Below are 18,864 nucleotides of genomic sequence, written 5' to 3'. Positions count from 1 at the left end.
TATTTAGTTTTCATTTACTCTGCCTATTTTATTTGTATTTACGTATTTTTACTAATTTATTTTAATTTATTTATATTTGATTTTTCAATTACCTTTCTTATGGTATTTTATTTTTTATTTTTATTCTTAAATTTATTTTCTGTATATAATTAGTTGTAGAAATCCCTGTTAGGACTAATTTTCAATTTAGGTGTATTTTTATTTATAGTTTAGTACCTTGAAATAAAAAAAGGACATGTGGAATACTACCACTGAGTGCCAATGATGAAAGGCTATATATAAGTGGTAGAAATGAACCTTCTGATTAAAAAAAATGACAAATGGCATACTATTAACGAAAGAGTCCTCAGTAAGGATTTTGGAGCCTAGCATAAACCAAGGTGCCATTTTTCTAAACCTAGGGTATAATCACTTGTGGAATAATGGCGTCCTCCAGTGGTTTTCGGGGAAATCTTTGGTAATGGAGCCTCTTTGTCGTTTTGACTATGGGGCCCAGGGACCCAAGTTAGTCAGAAGAGAAAGTGACAACTTACAACACACACACACACAGGTAGGATATTTTTCCCAAAATCCCCTCACCCGAAACACACTCCTCAAATCAGTTTCATTAGATCTGATCAAGATGAAGCCAAGTGCTTTAATTACTGTGACGTCCATTTAGTTTTAATCATAGAGAGAGATAGTGGACATATTTACATACACCAGTCGAGTACCCGAGTCAGCTTGGGCCCAATAGCACGGGATATGTTTAGTGAGGTGTCTGGACAATTGGTTAGTCTTGGGAAAATCTGCAGTTGCCTTAGGACAGGGATCGCCTTCTTGAGTTTTGCCACGTTCTAGGGATCATAGCAAATCTCGAGAAATCTGATCTTGCTCCAAAGCACAGGATAAAACACCTGGGCCAGCAGCGAGAGTCTACCCCTCAGACTCTCGCTCGCATCAGCCAGCAGGTTCAGGGAAACGGCACAGAAGTTCCTGTCATGGCAGGAACAACCAGCATGGCAATGGCTGGTTGTTCTCAGCCACCTGATGTCCTTGGAGAAGCTGGTTCCTCATGTGTGGCTTCACCTTCACTCTCTCCAGTGCAGAATGAAAGAGGTTAGGTCTCCAGCATGAGACCTTCCATCGTTTCCCATCCCCCTCTCAAAGGCGGTGAGACAGGAGGTAACCAGGTGGCTGGATGACTGGAATCCCACCCGGTAGTCAACTACCATGCTACCTTCTTAAAAGTTTAATGGTTGGTTTCCAGCTTTGCTGAATAGTAATTCCTATATAAAGACCTCAGGTTTATAGTTAGGAAAAATACAAATTACTTTAAAATATTGTCATTTTATAGGTAAATGTGATGTTACTTTGTTATTAATTTTTCATATTTTCTATTTATGCATTTCTATAGTAAATTATGCAAAATTTTAAAGAATACGTAGGTGCCTACATGTCGATTCCCAGTCTTCTCTAAAGCTTCAGAGCGAGGAGGGGGGGAGGGCGTGTAATTTAACTGCCAATTATCCTTATATATTGACTGCAAAGGGTAGAAAATGTTGCCCACTTGGTCGTTAAACAAACCAAATTCAGTGCATGGAGACGAAATTACTCAAATGAAAATTACACCATTTTTGTTAAGTCTTGCCGTGCTGCGAATAGAACTTACCATGCAGCCAAGAGGAATTATACTTGTCCTCCTGAACCTCTTACAAAATTTGCATCTTGTTCTAGGTATGTTAAGAAAATTATGGATAATCTTGATAGCTGGGATGGAGACGACCCCGATTGTTTCTTCCCCTTTTTTCTTCTTAAAGTTTCTAGCGTGTTGTCTCCCAAGTTTAGTAGAATCTATAAATTTTTGTCACGTAGTATCTTTGCGGATGAGCACAAGCTTAATAATACAGTGCGTGTTCCTAAAAGTGGCATAACCACTGCTTGCAGTAACTACAGGCCACTCTGTTCTCCCTGAGCTCTCCAAAGTTGCTGAAAAACTTATTTTTAAGCCACTATTTTAATATACTGCATCTAAAAGTTTTTTTAGCTGATAGTCTATATACTTACAGGAAGCAGATAGGTACGTGCGATGCTCTTTTAGACTTGACATGCCATCTGCAAGGGAACTCAGATAAGAGTTTTGAGTGCAGAGTAATTCACATAGATTTAAGTGCCGTTTTCGATTTAGTAAATCACAAGGCACTAACTTATAAACTTCCGAATCTTGGAGTGGGTGGTGGTATATTTTAGGATTACTTCAAGATTTCCTTATAGGTAGGCAGCAGCAAGTTGCTGTTGATGGGATCTTTAGAGAACCAAGACCTATTGTGTATGGAGTTACACAAGGCAGTGTTCCTGGTCCATTGTTATTTTTAGTGTATACAAGTGACATGGTTGTTGGCCTGGAAAACAAGATTGGTCAGTATGCCGATGCTAAAACACTTGTGGGTGTAGTAAAGTCTCCACTTTTGAGGAATGAAGTTGCCCTCAGCCTCAACCATAGACCAGATCAGGCAAGTCAGTGGGGTATGAGGCTCAACTCCAGTAAAACGAACTTTGCTGAATGAGTCTGAAGCTTTAACTATTCTAGGTGTAACGTTTGACTCGCATCTAACTTTTGAGAAACATCTAATGAAAGTTTCTGTGAAAGCCACACGAAAGTAAGGTATTGTTCATAATGCCTCATAAATTTAAAACAGTAGTAAAAATCAGTGCAAACTGTCTGTTTTAGGTCATTTGCACTCCCTCTACTAGAAAATTGTTCTCCAGATCTCCTTTACATAGAGTGGTTCGTGGTGGTAGGTTTCTCTTTCCAAATAGCAATACTAGTTACAACTTGGAACATCTTGTTTGTCACTTTTTCATTTGTTGTATTTCAACAGAGATCTTTCACTTTCGCAATAGATCTCTGATCCACTTTATTGGCCAAAAGCAACTAGAGTCACTGAACAGTACCACCAAAATGCAATAAATGTGCCACACTGTCGAACTTCTCAGTTTCAGAGGTTCTTTATTCCTCACACTGTTGGACTGTGGAACCAGCCTCGCAGAGGAAGTTGTGCAGTTGGAACTTCAAGTGAAGGTGTAATACATTACTGCCTTCATACTGTTCTCCTTGCATTTTATTACATTTTTATCTATTTGTTAATTTATTAATTTTTTTCTTTTTTAATAGGTGGTATCTCTTCTTTCTGTATTCCCCTTTACCTTGTCTTACTCCTTCCTAATGAGCACCATATTCGTCAAAGGCTCTTGTGGGCTTGTTCCATATGAATAGGTTTCATCTTCTGAATAATAATAATTTCTTTGAAAAAAAAAGACAGAAAACATATAATTAACTGTTTCAGATATGAATCACACTGCAGTTTCTAAAATATACTGGTTCAATAAAAAAAAGTTAAATAACTATTTTTATGGTTGAATATTTGTTAATGTAGTTATTTTGTCAAAAGTATAAATGTGATATATTTCCAAATTTGTATATTTTATTTAAAAGCAACCACATAAGGCATGGAAGGTTGAGTATTTATTTGGAACTTGCTCTCTCTATGAATAATTATTGCAACACTATTAATGCTGAATGATTAAAGCTGTACGAAACACCAAAATAAAATATTTTAAAAACAATGGAAGAACCAATAACAACATCTACAAAAAAGAAAGAAAAAAAAGAATTCTGGATAAGCAAACGACAGTTACCAGCAGCTTTATCAAAACTTTTTGAATCTTTGCAACTCAACCTAAACTCCTTTCAGGAGTATAGAAACTAATTAATTAAACAATATGAAGGTACATTATATAAGTACTCATTATAACTTGGGTATATGAAAAATAAAGGAATATTATATAGTCTTACTTAAGATATCAAAAGGCATTTTCACAATGTCAGTGTATGAAGAGAAAATTTATGGTTATTTATTATAAAATCCTTGGTCCTTTTATTTCGATAAAATGAAGAATCAGTTGAATAAAATCAACAATCAACAACTGCTGGATACAATTTCAAACTAGTTGTATTCAATAAACAGAAGAAAAATACAGTAAATACTACACAAAAGCAAGATGTTGAAGACAAATGTAATTATTTTCAGTGACAATTATACGATAACAATGTCCGTATCGTCATGGTCTTGATGTAAACCCTCTTCTTGTCCCAAAGGCTCCCCAGATACTGACAGGATAGGATCTGAAATATGAAAATAATAATTACATAATCTGAATAGTCAGAACACAAGAAATAAAGTGCAAACTATTACTGTTATTTTCATGTTACTTGAAAATAAATAATTTTATTATAAAAGAATGCCAATAATTAAGTGGAAGATAACATAAAACAAACACATGTTCTAAAAGCATATGGCTATATATTATACAAGTTATGAGACCCAAATCAACATCTAATTTAAAATTCCAGTATCTCGAACTTAATTTGAAAAGTTTTCGTCCTTACAATCTTAACGTAAAATTCTTGGATGTGAGTAACACCATAGATATGGAGGGGAGAGATGGGACAGCCTATGATAGGCAAACTAGTTTGTGACGTACAATGACTGGCGCCATCGCCATGTGTTGAAACTTCAAGAAGAGGTTGTATTTTACCACCAGTTGTGATGTATCTTTACATATATTTTCCTCATTTACATAAGTGGAAATGAGTATTGTATGAAAGGAAGGTATGTTTTGTTATATTAGTATTTAGTTAGGAAAAGTGCTGTGTTTGGCTATTTCATGTATTAGTTTGTAAGTACGCGTGAATAGTTCTTAATTACCGGTCGTCAGTTGTTTCATTATTTGGGAAGTTGGCTGAATGTTTTAATGTCGGCAGACGATGGTCAGTTTCAGTTAGTTAGTCTAGTCACAACACCGACAGAGTCGAGTCGAGTTGTGTTAACTCACATCAGTCCAACGATCACTGAGAAGTCATTGGGATCTCCTTATCACAATCACTCAAGTATTCCTATTTTAAAGTTCATTTGGGGAAATTCCTTTTTAGGATATGCATATCTAATGATAGGGAAGTGCTTCCTATAATGTTCTTTGGATGAGAATAGTGAAAGGGAGACAGTGCTTAGGCCAGATCTCAAACCATCTAGGATAGGGATAGAGAACTTGTCATTCATGATAATAATCCATCATTCATAAGCACAGTAAGTTAATATAATTTGTGTACTCGTTAATATACACAAAGCAATGTCATATCTTGAATGTCAGTTAAAATGAGTATAGTAATCTGGGCGTCATAGGTACAGCTTAGGCTGTGATTTGGTTATTCATGTTTCAATCCACTATAGGCTATACAATCCCTTGCGATTTGAAATGCTCTACTTATTACCAAGCGAGTAGTAATAAAATGGTGCCATGACCAGGATCATAGTGATTGATTATTATAACAGTGATCGGTGTAGTCTTGAGTTTGTGAAAATTTGAGGATTGTAGTGATATTTGGAGGTAAAGATAAGACGTGATCAGCAACAATGTCAAATTGGGTTACGATTTATGCTGATTTGGTTGTAATGAGAGTGTAGTGGGGTTGTAATGAGGAAAGTTTATGCCATTACGACTTGTGCGGTTTGAACTCGATGTGTGACCCAGCATTTAGGCTAACTTGGATTAGGCAAAATGATGACTGACATATTTCCACCTAGTAAATTGGTTATTAGAATTTAAGGTAAATTTTAAAGAAAATTAAGTGAAGGTGGTATTTAAAATTGAAATAAACCCGCACAGTGTACACTATATACAGTGGGGTCATCCCTTAATTGTGGATCATCAGTCGCGGGATCAGTTAGCCGCGGGTTTTTCCTTGGACCACTTCTCACTCTATATCACAGGTATGAATCGCAGCATCGCTGAGTTTTCTGTGTTGCATAATGATGTACGTATATTGGTAGGCTAAGCCTCGGCAATAGTGCGATAACCATCGCCATGCATGGAAAGATTCACATTATAAAAACGTACAATGAAGGTAGTAAAACAATTTTCACCTTATATATTATTGGCATATCTTCATAATAAAGCCTATTCAAGGAATGGCAAAAAAAATGTAAACATCCAGTTATACTGTTGCATTCACAGCGACGTTTTTTATTATTCGGTAACCTTTCAGACATTTTAATAGTATTGCAATTTTGGTAGTAACAACATTAAAGATAACATTAATGTTTAATTAGAAATTAATTATCATTTTGGTAGTAAATAACTTCTTTGAACAATTCATATAAAAGATAATTGTCGTAGATTATCGTAGTATTGTTCTTTGCATTTGGTGACAAAGCATAAATGTATTAAAAATATTTTTACTTAATTTATTATTGGCATATCTTCATAATAAAATGCCTATTCAAGGAATAGTTCCTTGATGAAAGAAATTTTCAAAAGACAAAACTACACTTTATAAGTTTACAGTGTGCATTGATTACTTTATTTTGATGCGATTACATTAATATTACAGTATGGTACTGTAATCAACACAGTAACTAATTTTCATCATAAATGTACATTCATTCATGAAGATCACCATGACGTCACCAAACCTACAATCTTGTTCATATGTACGTAATATTGTACACAACGTGATACGTAGTGGTTACACCATTCTACAAACCAAGGTCTTTAGGAGTCATCAACGTGATGTCATCCACACATCTTTCTCAAACAATGACACGACTGGTGGGCAAAAAGCCTTTCCACTTCACTACTCCTCATCAGCCTGGTTGTCTGGTGTTTTTACGTTGCATGGAACCAGTGGTTATTCAGCAACGGGACAATCGGCTTTATGTGACTTCCGAACCACGTCGAGAGCGAATTTCTATCACCGGAAATACACATCTCTCACACCTCAATGGAATGTCCAAGAATCGAACTCGCGGCCACCGAGGTGGCAGGCCAAGGCCATACCGATCGCGCCACCGAGGCGCTACTGTATCAGATGAACGTTGACCTTTCAAGTTAATCTGTGCTTTATTTCTAAGCAATGGTTCAGTCGTGCATTACTGTAGGATGCACAAATAGGAAGTTTAGTATCCTGGCATCGTATTCCCAGCGAAAAGGACAAGGAAAGGCAAAATAAGTGGCTGGCAGTCACTCGCAGTTCAACTCGTGCAAGGGTTAGAGAGAATTAAGATGAAAGAAAGCAGTGGGGAAAAGCACTTCATAACCTGGCCTAAATTGCTCAGTAAATGAGTAATATTATTACTAAGTTCAAAAGACAGACACAATAGCCCCTCTATGTCTATGCTACCATAAAAGTTCATCTGCCAAAACATTGCCAAGATCGATGTTCCAATAATATTTTCCCGTCACTACCAACACGTGGATAGAAGTTTTCATCCATACATATCTAATTTGACCTATCTTTCAATTTTAAGTTGATCTTTTGAAATATTATATTCGTATGCAAAATATTAGAGGATAAAAGCATTTTTCTATGGAAATATTCAGATTTATATATTTTTGTTGACATACTTCCAGAAGACTGCTCAATCTCACATGATTTCACAAAATAGAAAATTTAAAATTATTACTCCACCATTTATTTATTTTACCCCATATACCAACAATAAATACATGAAATTATAATTTCATGATTTTAGAGTAAAAAATAACGATAGACTTCACAGGAGCAACAGTTGGGATTCACAGAAAATGGATCGAGATCAAGGGCTAATAAATTTCCGACCATTTCATTTCACTATCAAGAGTGCAGTGACAGAGAGAGCTTGCCCAAGTGTGAAAGTTGTTTGAAACTACTGGATTCTAAACCTTTATGGAAAGCAAAATAATATTCATTTCATATTTAAATATTTACTGTTGCCATGAAATGCTTTTCCTCATAGGAAGTGAAACTTACAGAAAATCTTCAAAACATAACCAACTTTGAGAATATTTTTTTTTCACATTTTGAGAAATTAAGAATACATACACAATGTAATAAGCAAGACAGAAATCTTACCCTGCCATACATGTACAGTGTGCACAAAACACTTGACAAAGTTAAGTTTGGTGAGAGCGTCGTCTGCTATTGCTCGCTTTTGCCCACCAGCTACTGCACATCTCTCCTATATTCTCTCGACCTTGCTACAACTACCCACGTATTTTACATACGTATGCTCTACACTCATCAAAAGCCACTTTACTTTTTTTTAAGCTTATATCCAAATAGTATATCGCTGATAATTAACTAAATCTCAAGATTCACTAATTAGGTACTGTATTTTTATTTTATTTTCATGAATAAATACACAATTCAAGGATAAGCCGTAAAGACGACTTGCTGCCTGCCCGCTACTTATAAGTGACGCCTAATAAAATCCTAAATAAAGGCAAAACGAAAGGCAAATTCACTCTAAATATTGAAAAAGGGCGGAACCAGTACTTAACTTGGGTGAAGAGGTAGATTGACGATCCGTAACCAAGAATAAAAATAAAAGAACAAATAGCTATATTCGAACGTACGAACACAATATGGCTATCGAAAAGTATGACGTCACAGACGCCTTCAACGGGGTAGCTAGGTGTGACCTATGGGTCGGCTCCCCGTATTTAGGGTCTTTTGATGAAGAAAAGGCTAATTGGAGGGGTTGCTGTGGTAGTGTTTAACACTCGCCCCAGTTTTATACCGACACCTTTTATATAGGTGAGCGAGTCAGAAGCTTCTGACATGTCCAATTTAGCAGTTCTCTGGTATTATAGCAATATTTTCCTAGAAATAGTGCTAAAGCAGACATATTTCACGGGAGCGACACGGCTTCCTCGCCCAGAAATAGATTTTTCCTACGTCAAAATCCCTTTTTTATGATAAAAGATTATTTACTAATTTTCTAATACTACTACGAATGCTAATAGCAATATCGATAAAATGCTAAATTAAAATCCGACAAAATCATAACCTCTCTCTCTCTCCCAATCTCTTAATGAAATAAAACCGCAACATTTAAAAAACTTATTTCACTTACAGAATAAACTATAATACTGATCTATTATTATCATACTATATATAACAGAACAGATTGTCCCCGAAATTTACTGTAGGTACTTGTTGCCGTATTTTTATTTTCTCCGATTTACTTATCTGTGCTTCAATATAAGTTTAATAATTGAATCAGTGATTATCACACATAACAGTATAAAAGAGATTATTTTATCACCATTGATGTTTCATCTCTAAGCACCGTAAAAAATATTTAAAATACGAATTCCATATGTAAACAACACAGTGTTATTATAGTTCTCAACCTAATCCAGTCAACTCTCATCCCAAGCAATATGAATTACTGTATCAAAAACTTTTATGTACAAAATTAAAAATAATAACAATACCATTAATAAATTACTTTCTTTTAGCACCTAAATTATTTTCTGAAATATTATTTTCTGCTCCATAGCACAGTCAGGTTTGAGTTTGCCAGCTGTGAAAGTGTTAGGCAAATCCTCCATAATTCTCCAATTGACGGGAGCAACGGAGAAGTGGGGTCTGCTTCTTTCAGCTGAGGCATGGGTTCCCCTTTCTGAGCTGCTGAGATGGTCGACCTCGCTATCTTGGTAAGGAACGGGAGCGGGGTACCTTCGTCCATCGTGAAAATGGTAAAGGGACTTTTGAATGGTTGGATCTTGGTATTCGAACAGTCCATGTCGTCTAGACATCTAAGCCATTCTCGTTGGGCCTGGTCCCGAGAATAGAGGACTGTCTCCTTTGGTACCCTGTCATCTCTAACCATAGCCGAAGGCGTGAGCCTAGCGTAGCCTATGAAGGGAGGCTGTAGGCCTTCCGGATAGAACTCGAAGTCCTCTATTCTTCGAGTTCCAAACTCCGGTATGGAGATGAGACCATCTTGGAAGGGAGCATATGACGCTACTCTCCAAGGATTGTTCATGGAGAAAGCGGGCAGCGAGTCATACGGGGGAAGCTGAGATCCACTAGTGTTAGAGGTTGAGGGAGAGGCAAGAGGGGCTTCTCTTAGGCCGGCTATAATAGTGTCCTGAGAAGTTATCCTATCCGACAGGCGAGATATCATATGTTCCACACTCGTTCTTAGGGAGACCTACCAAGTCGCCCCACCATGTTGGCAACAGGCCAGCATTGGTGTCCAGAGCCGGAGCTGCTGCGGAGGTGGAGGGGAGACTCTGAATAGGCACCAAGGTAGTGGAACTGGTGATACTGCCGGGGTGCGGGATTTCTCCTTAGGCTTACTCTTTGAGGACTTCGAGCCGGAGCTAGACCCTTTAGACCTGTCTGGGCCGGGATTACGAGCCGGAGACTTACGCGAAGAAGAAGACGAGGACGTCTTCTTCGAGGACACTGACGTCCTAGTCAAGGTCATATGCTTAGACTTGATCTTAGGCCTAACCGAAGCCTCTGGAGGAGTATATAAATCATCAGCGGTAAAGCCTGCTGCAATAGCTGTACGCTCCATTATCGAAAATCCGAAGAAAGGGCACAAAATACACAGAGAGAAAAATAGCACTTGTGGGGACGTCGTGCGAGCTAACGAAAAAGGATGGCCACTAGAGGCGCAGCAGTCGCAAGCATGGGATGGTGTAGTAGTAGTACGAGCTGCTCCCTCTGTGGGACGGCTCCCCTCCCCTCTTGGAGGGTTTTGTAGTGGGAGATTTCTATTGGCATTTGGCTCGTGGTAGTGGTCTCACTCGCCTAGTGTTCATACCGACACCCTCCTAGAGGTGAGCGAGTCAGTCATACTGACCTTTTTCTTTATTTTATTTTTTCTCTGGATGTGTTAGTACATTTACCCTAGAAATAATAGATTAAAGGATATTTCGCTGGCGACACGAGCCAATCGCCCAGAAATAGATTTTCCTTACGTCAAAATCCTTTTTCTGTAATAAACGTCCATCAGCTGATTCTCAACGTAAACAAAAAACAAAAATGGACTTTTATTACTGTAGTGTATTTTGCATTAATATTACAGTAGGGTACTGAAATCATTAAAGTAAACTGGTTTTTTATCATAAATGTATTCATTCATGAAATAGATATGGTTTTGTGAAGCAGCCATATCATGAAAATAAAGAGGAATAGTTTGCTAATATACTTTTGTATATTCAAATATTGAAACAAAAGTATATTAGCAAACTATTCCTCTTTATTTTCATGATATGGCTGCTTCACAAAACTATATCTATTTCGTGAATGAATACATTTATGATAAAAAACCAGTTTACTTTAATGATTACAGTACCCTACTGTAATATTAATGCAAAATACACTACAGTAATAAAAGTCCATTTTTGTTTTTTGTTTACGTTGAGATGAAGGGGAAACTGAAAATAGGAAAGAATTTATAAAAGATTTATGGCATTATAGAGATAAAACTTAAACACATAAACAAAGAAAAAATAAAACGAGGAAGGGAGCCGTTTTATGGACAATTCCCTTCAATTACTACTATTGATAGGAGCAGGATAGTTTTGTTTGGATAGTTTTAAGTTGGAAGTACTACACGTATTGTGACTGGGACCAAGGCGAACACCGGTTGGTTATCAAGGCATATTTCAGCCCCCCGGCCCCCCCAACTCCTATCTGTGTGTGTGTGTGTACGTTGGCCGGCTGGTATGGACCTAGATTTCTCCGTTCTTACATCAGTCATGTTGAGGGATGATTTTGAAACACTTGGACTTACAGAAGTACTGTATTCTTCTTAAATATTTACAAGTTGAAATACATCTTTAGATATAAGCTTTCTGATGAGAATTAAGTTCCGGAAAGAATAGTCAGAGAGCAATTGATACATAGGTATAGCTACTACTAGTTCACAATGTTTAATCTCAGGAAGGAAATGGTATTGGACAAATGAATGCACATCCTTGACATGTAGGTCAAATGATGACATCTCAGTTTACTCTGGTTCTCGTGAGAGCCTGGTCTGACATACCGATCCACGAGAAGGATGTTCGTTTATTTTTCTGTGGTTATGATTATTTAGCGTTGCACATCCTGAAGGGCTCGATATTTTTGGGAGTTTTTCCTCATTATATACACTAGCAAACTTACCCATCTACGATGGGTGATATAAAATACGGGTGCAGAAGTGAAAAATTTATATGTACTATTTGTTCAGCAATATTAAAATAAGGGCGATTACACGAATGCTCTCTCTCTCTCTCTCTCTCTCTCTCTCTCTCTCTCTCTCTCTCTCTCTCTCTCTCGTAATGTAATTCAAGGGACGATCACTGAACACAGAGAAATTCTTATTCATTGTTGTTTCCCCTCTTTTAATGATATTCTCTCTCTCTCTCTCAAAGTAAGTGAAGGGACGATCAATGAACGTAAAGAAGTTCGTATTCATTATTGTTTACCCTCTTTTAATGATTCTCTCTCTCTCTCTCTCTCTCTCTCTCTCTCTCTCTCTCTCTCTCTCTCTCTCAATGTAAGTCAAGTAACGAAGACGGTGATGGGATTATCGGATTACTTAGCTCTCAAATCACAAATTATATCCTCTCTCTTTCTCTCTCTCATTTTTCAATAGCAAGATAAAATTATAAAATTGTAGTGCATTAATGTCGTTAAATGGCTCTCTCTCTCTCTCTCTCTCTCGTCAGTGACTTTCATTTAACGGAGCAGGGATCTTGATTGGTTCGTTTCTTTTTCAATTACTTTGCACGGTGATACGAATAATAAAGTATCTTTATTTTCATTATGTTACTGCAAAGACGCAACTTGTATGTCAGTGCGTTATGGCAACTGATAAATGCTCTTATGATCCTGTGTCTTCCAAAAAAAAAAAAAAAAAAAAAAAAAAAAAAAAAGGATGTAGAAAGTAGGAACTTGTCAGTTTCCTTTTTATTATGTCCATTGGCAGGATCAAAATTCCAAAGTAACATTACCGGGCAGTACTTCTTCAACGTTATTTTGTGCACTGGCAGTCCCGATGGATTTAAGTTATTCAAAAAGTCTTGCGGATATTGATGATAATTTTCATCTTCTATTGTGTCTGACCTGAAATATTCGCGACATGCTCCGGGGAAGTTGTACAGAAATTATGTATGAAAAATCGTAAAGTAACCTAGTCTACGGGAATAACCAGCCTCATTTCACGGCAAGAAACAGCTCCATTTCAGGGAATCCCTTCTCAACCCCACCCCTTACAAAGGAGGGGGGTAGGTTGGATGAAACCCCATTACAAACCATCTTAGGGGTCCCCACCATAACCCTGCCAAGTTTCATGCCCATCTGACCAGCCGTTTGGCCGTGATTGAATGACAGACAGACAGACAGACAGATGGACATTAAGCTCATTATAGTATTATATATATATATATATATATATATATATATATATATATATATATATATATATATATATATATAAGCAAATACCACAGGAAAATGATAGTCAGAAATCCAAGCGCTTTCGTCTTTACTAAGACAATGTCAAGGAACGAAGGAAATACAGTTAGAGAGAAAGTTATTGGGTAAACAACAAGATCAAGAATACCAGATGGTTAATTGTCAAAAGGGTAAAAGTTGAAGATAATCCATGATTATCGGATATCACACGGTCACAAACCTAAACATAGATTTGACCCTAACAGAAACTTCAAAGTATTCATACAGGGTTAAATCTAGGTTTAGGTTTGTGACCTTGTGATATCCAATAATCCTGGATTTTCGCTTCAATTTTTACCCTTTTGACATTTAACCATCTGGTATTCTTGATCTTGTTTACCTGATAACTTTCTCTCCACAACTGTATTTCATTCATTCCTTGACAATGTCTTAGTCAAGACGAACGTGCTTGGATTTCTGACTATCATTTTCCTGTGGTATTCGCTTATTCAATGAAGTCACGTGCATTCTACTGTGATTTTTTAAGCATATATATATATATATATATATATATATATATATATAATCATATATATATATATATATATATATATATATATATTACAGGCAGTCCCCGGGTTACGACGGTGTCGGCTTACGACGTTCCAAGGTTACGACGCTTGTCAATAGACGTTATTTCCAGGGTTACGACGCCTACAACGCTTATCTGGGGGATGAAATATGACACCAAAAGTGCAAAATAATCAATATTTGAAGGTTTTTTTGATGAAAAATGCCATAAGAATGCAGTTTACATAGTTTACAATGCACCCAAAGCATTAAAAGTAAGTTTTTCTTAGGATTTTTGACGATGTTCCGGCTTACGACGCGTCTCAAGGACGGAACCCCCGTCGTAGCCTGGGGACCGCCTGTATATACATAGGGTAATGCATGACTGTGCGAGCACTTGCACAGACTAATGAGCCACTTTTCACTTGATATTTAATCAGTGAAACAAAAATACAATTACATCTTTAAGCAACCCATTCAAAAGATTGCAGTTTCGTCAACAAAATAAGATATATGAAACCACTATACAAACTTAAATAAGCATGTGAGATCTTCATAAAATATGTTTTCAAGGCAGTTTTTTAATCCAATATGGTGTGGTATATGGTCTCGTGGACACCAGACATACACTGGCAGACATGTCCTTCCCAGCGCTCATTTAAACAATTATTTCCGTGTCTATGTAACGTTTATTATTTTTACTCAATATTGCAGTTGTAATCAGCACAATAAAACAACATTTTGCTGCCTATATTAGTGAAAGTATGTGACCGTTCTTATTCCCAAGCGATCATGTTTTGAAACTGAAAATGCATTTTTTACGCCTGGTCATTGGTGGTTTTGAAATTTTTTTTTACGTTTACCTTACTGCCATCACAAATGAAACTCCACAGTGCTTATTTGATTGTAATTTTACACATTTCATTCGTAATTCACTCCAAATTCCACTTACAATACGTGAGTTTGTTCACGGCAGGAATAATTTTGTGTGTCTGGCAGCCAGAATCCATGAGTCGAGCAAACAATGGGTTAGTGAACTGTTTATGGGGACAATATATATATAATTTATATTATATTATATAATATATATATATATATGTATATATATATATATATATATATATATATATATATATTATATATATATATATATATAGATATATATATATATATATATATATATATATATAAATTAAATTATATATATATATATATATATATATATATATATATATATATATTATATATATATATATATATATATATATATATATATATATATATATATTATATATATAGTCATAAACAGTTCACTAACCCATTGTTTGCTCGACTCATGGATTCTGGCTGCCAGACATACAAAATTATTCCTGCCGTGAACAAACTCACGTATTGTAAGTGGAATTTGGAGTGAATTACGAATGAAATGTGTAAAATTACAATCAAATAAGCACTGTGGAGTTTCATTTGTGATGGCAGTAAGGATAAAACCACCAATGACAAGGTAAAAATGCATTTCAGTTCAAAACATGATCGCTGGAATAAGAAGTCACATACTTTCACTAATATAGGCAGCAAAATGTTGTTTTATTGTGCTGATTACAACTGCAATATTGAGTAAAAGTAATAAACGTTACATAGACACGGATAGATATATATACATGGATTTTTTGTTAGTAATTTTCATTTATTCAAGTCTATATTACTATTTTGATTTAAATTATTTATTTATAATTGCATGACTGAATAATTTTATTTTTTATTTTTAATAATTGTATGGCTGAAACAAATGTAATCTTTAATGTGTGCTAGGGATGCCAGCCATCGTTGCCAATGCTGATACCTTTACAAACTGTTTCCATGAATTCTAGATGTCATAGTAATACAATAATGATGAAATTGTTCTAATATTTATGTATATAAGTCATATCCCAAGTTTGGATGGTAAACACAAAAAACAATTGGCAACACTGTAGCTATACCACAGCAAAACCGATGAAGTTTGTGTCAGGAATCTGGTTGCTTTTACAACAACGAATATTTTCAAATGGATTATCATGGATACGTAATAAATATATGCAATTCATAACCTTATTCTGTTTTTGTTGCATAATTCGATGAAACATTCATTACATCCACATGTGTTATTATGTCTCGTTCTTTTTTCATTTACTCTTGGTGCACCAATTACTGATGATGGAGTAATCTCTTCTCCCTTCACATTATCATTTTTCTCTATGGTGCTCTCCTCTACTATTTCTTTATTGTTCTGGGTATTTGCATCCTTGCTTCTATTATTGCTTTAGGAGACAAAGTTATGTTCTTCGTTTGGGTCTCTGGTCTTTGCTTTAACAGATACATCTTGATAATTGTTGGCTTTTTGATTTTGGGTGGAGTTCTCTCTAAAGGCCTATTTTTATCTTTAGCTTTCAGTTCATTATAACTATCTTGTAATGTTTCAGTTATACATGTATGATTTTTTTGCTTCCATTTCCCTTCATATCTCAAACGAATTTGAACATATATCTGCACAAGTTTCTTGGTTTTTTGCTATATTAGTTTCTTGTAAAGTTGTTATTTTTTCTTCTGATTTACCTTAGGGGTTTGTTACTCATTTCCATTTTTGTTTCATTCTTTGATCTCATTACAGTAGAGAACAGTCGTTTCCTAGCGGGATCATGCATTCCTCTAACTTTCAATTTTAGTTTGGCTTCTTTTATTGGCATTCCTGATCTCTCTTGAAGGCTTGATGTCATTTTAATTTTGTATTGTATATATAATACATACACTCCGTAGACCTAGCATGGTGATTTTGCCGACAGTTCACACATTTTGGTTCACCATACTTCCATTGCGTGGTATGTTTGTCAAATCCACAATACGCACATATCGATATATTTCGGCAATTTTGGCATTTTAGTGGTTTGGAATGTACGCTTTCAGTTATCTGTTTTGGCCCATGATTTTAATTTTGAAAGGCAATTCTTGCCCTTCAAATTTTATTTTTACTATTCTCAATGTATTTTCATTACTTTGTCTACTGGCTACACCGTATATTTCGCAATCTTGCACGTTGTTGTACGTTTTTTAAGGGAATCTAACAAAATATTTTTTTCTATTGGCTCCTCACTATTAGGAAGTATTATGTTACCCTGTATGCTGTTCATACTGTCATGTTTTCTTATTTATTTACCTTATATTATCAGTGTTCTTATGGTTAAAATAAAACCTTTTCCAATTGGATTTTAGTAGTGGTTTCTATTAACCACATCTGGTCTTTTAGTTGTCTAAATGACATTTCTGAGGTTGGTTGTCTACTTTACTATTTAACAAATAGTTGTCCAATCTTAATGCAGATATTTTTTTGTTGGTATCCAATGTCAGGAATCTTGACCAACTTCCACCGCCAAAGAGGGAGTCGAAATGAGTCAAGGTTGGGTCAACACAATATCTATTTTTTCTATGTGGTCTATATGGTAACAAAGTTTTGATACCACTCTACTGTTCACTAATTGAGGTTTCCTGGGGATAGTCCATTGCCATGCCAGTAGTCATAGGGAGGTTTGGTATATTTGCCATGGAACAATAAAATTAATTTCGTTCAGGATGAGATCCCTCTCACCATGGAGGCCCAACTGGGGGAGGAGCAATACTGTTACACAGTGGTAACTGTTCTGGGAAACTCACCTGGATATACGCCACACCCACTGTGGGCACGGCTTCACATAAAGATTTCCCCTTGCTCGACCGTGTCAGGTATTCTAGTTTTACAGGTGGAGTGGAATGCCGTCCAACTCCACCCTCTTTAAAGTTAAAAGAGCAGTCAATTCAGTAATCCAATAACATGTCACGGTCATCAATGAAAGAAGGGGAAGGGGAAAATTTATAGGAGAGGGAGTAAAGGAGTTAAGGGTCCCATTGTTCAGTTAAATCCACAGCAGAGAGAGTAGGAATAAAGGAGCATACTCTCTGCAGTGGATCCCTAAGGCCCCCACCTCATCAAGGAGTTGGGATCAGGGGGAAAAACTGATGGTGGTACTATTTTCTTAAACATTGATGAGTATGTAATGTTTCATCTTAGCATACTGTATAATATAGGGGGTGACTTACCCCACCATTAAAAAATATAAAATGCATACCCCCACGGAAAAAAACATTTAATCAGCGAATGAAGTTAATTTTCACTTTTTAATTTTTACATAATTTTAAATCAAGACTAATTTTTTCAAATAAAAAAATTCCAGGGATAAACAAGAATAGAAACAGGAGTCAGATAAACATTAGACAAAACAAACATGGGGACGATGATGACAATGATGATAAGATAGGATTAACTTACCATTTAGAATAACTTGAGATGTAACAGCAGGCGATGAAGGATCTAAGCTAGTCGTTAAACTTGTTTGAGTATTCGTGACCTCACCATCGCTCAAAACATCTTCTTCTTTCACAGCAGTTTGAAGATTTGCTAACAAAACCAAAGAAAAAACAAATTTAACATGAATCTAATTACTTTTAAAGCACCAGCAAACACACCTGATATACATTCTTAAGCAATTCTTGAATGTCACACGACACACAGGATTTGAAGAAATGTGATTATACCAGTAAACGTCTATCCCACAATTAATTTCTGTAGAGCTCAGAATTTCCTCTCCAGATTCATTATACAAAGAATTTAAATTGATTCATAAACAACTGATATATTTAAAATATCCCCAGACAAATGACTGAGATCAGCTTTACAAAATCCTGACGAATTTTCCATCATACCACACAAGGTAAGCTCATAGAGACAGTGTCACACAACGTGTGAAAGGAGTCTCTGTGCTGGCAGTGGCAATGGTAGCATAAATGGTGATTAAAATACTATATATAAGATATAAATATAAAATATATTTACAGCATTAGGCACAATCTATTTTTTTCGCAGATCATAACTCACAGAAAGGGCCTGGCAGCTCCTTACTTTTGGCAAACGCCAAAACAAATCTCTGTGAACTGAAACACCATTCTCCTTTCTACTTGAGAAG

The 18,864-nt window shown here is 36.0% G+C and overlaps 1 protein-coding gene across 12 annotated transcripts in view; it reads right to left on the bottom strand.

Annotated features, from left to right (window-relative positions):
* Window positions 1-3,870: 3,870 nt before the first annotated feature.
* LOC135201365 (cyclin-D-binding Myb-like transcription factor 1) overlaps window positions 3,871-18,864 on the bottom strand; it is a 389,369-nt gene continuing 374,375 nt past the window's right edge. For all 12 annotated transcript variants that reach the window (XM_064230280.1, XM_064230311.1, XM_064230254.1 and 9 more), the window contains 2 exons: window positions 18,171-18,299; window positions 3,871-4,165 (listed from right to left, as the gene is read on the bottom strand). In XM_064230280.1, coding sequence (XP_064086350.1) covers window positions 4,077-4,165; window positions 18,171-18,299 — 218 coding nt within the window. In that variant the 3' untranslated portion in view covers window positions 3,871-4,076. The remainder of the gene's footprint in view (window positions 4,166-18,170; window positions 18,300-18,864) is intronic.

The sequence above is a fragment of the Macrobrachium nipponense genome, chromosome 23 (assembly GCF_015104395.2).
Source record: "Macrobrachium nipponense isolate FS-2020 chromosome 23, ASM1510439v2, whole genome shotgun sequence".
Lineage (NCBI taxonomy): Eukaryota > Metazoa > Arthropoda > Malacostraca > Decapoda > Palaemonidae > Macrobrachium > Macrobrachium nipponense.
This window is presented reverse-complemented; position numbering and strand designations above follow the sequence as displayed.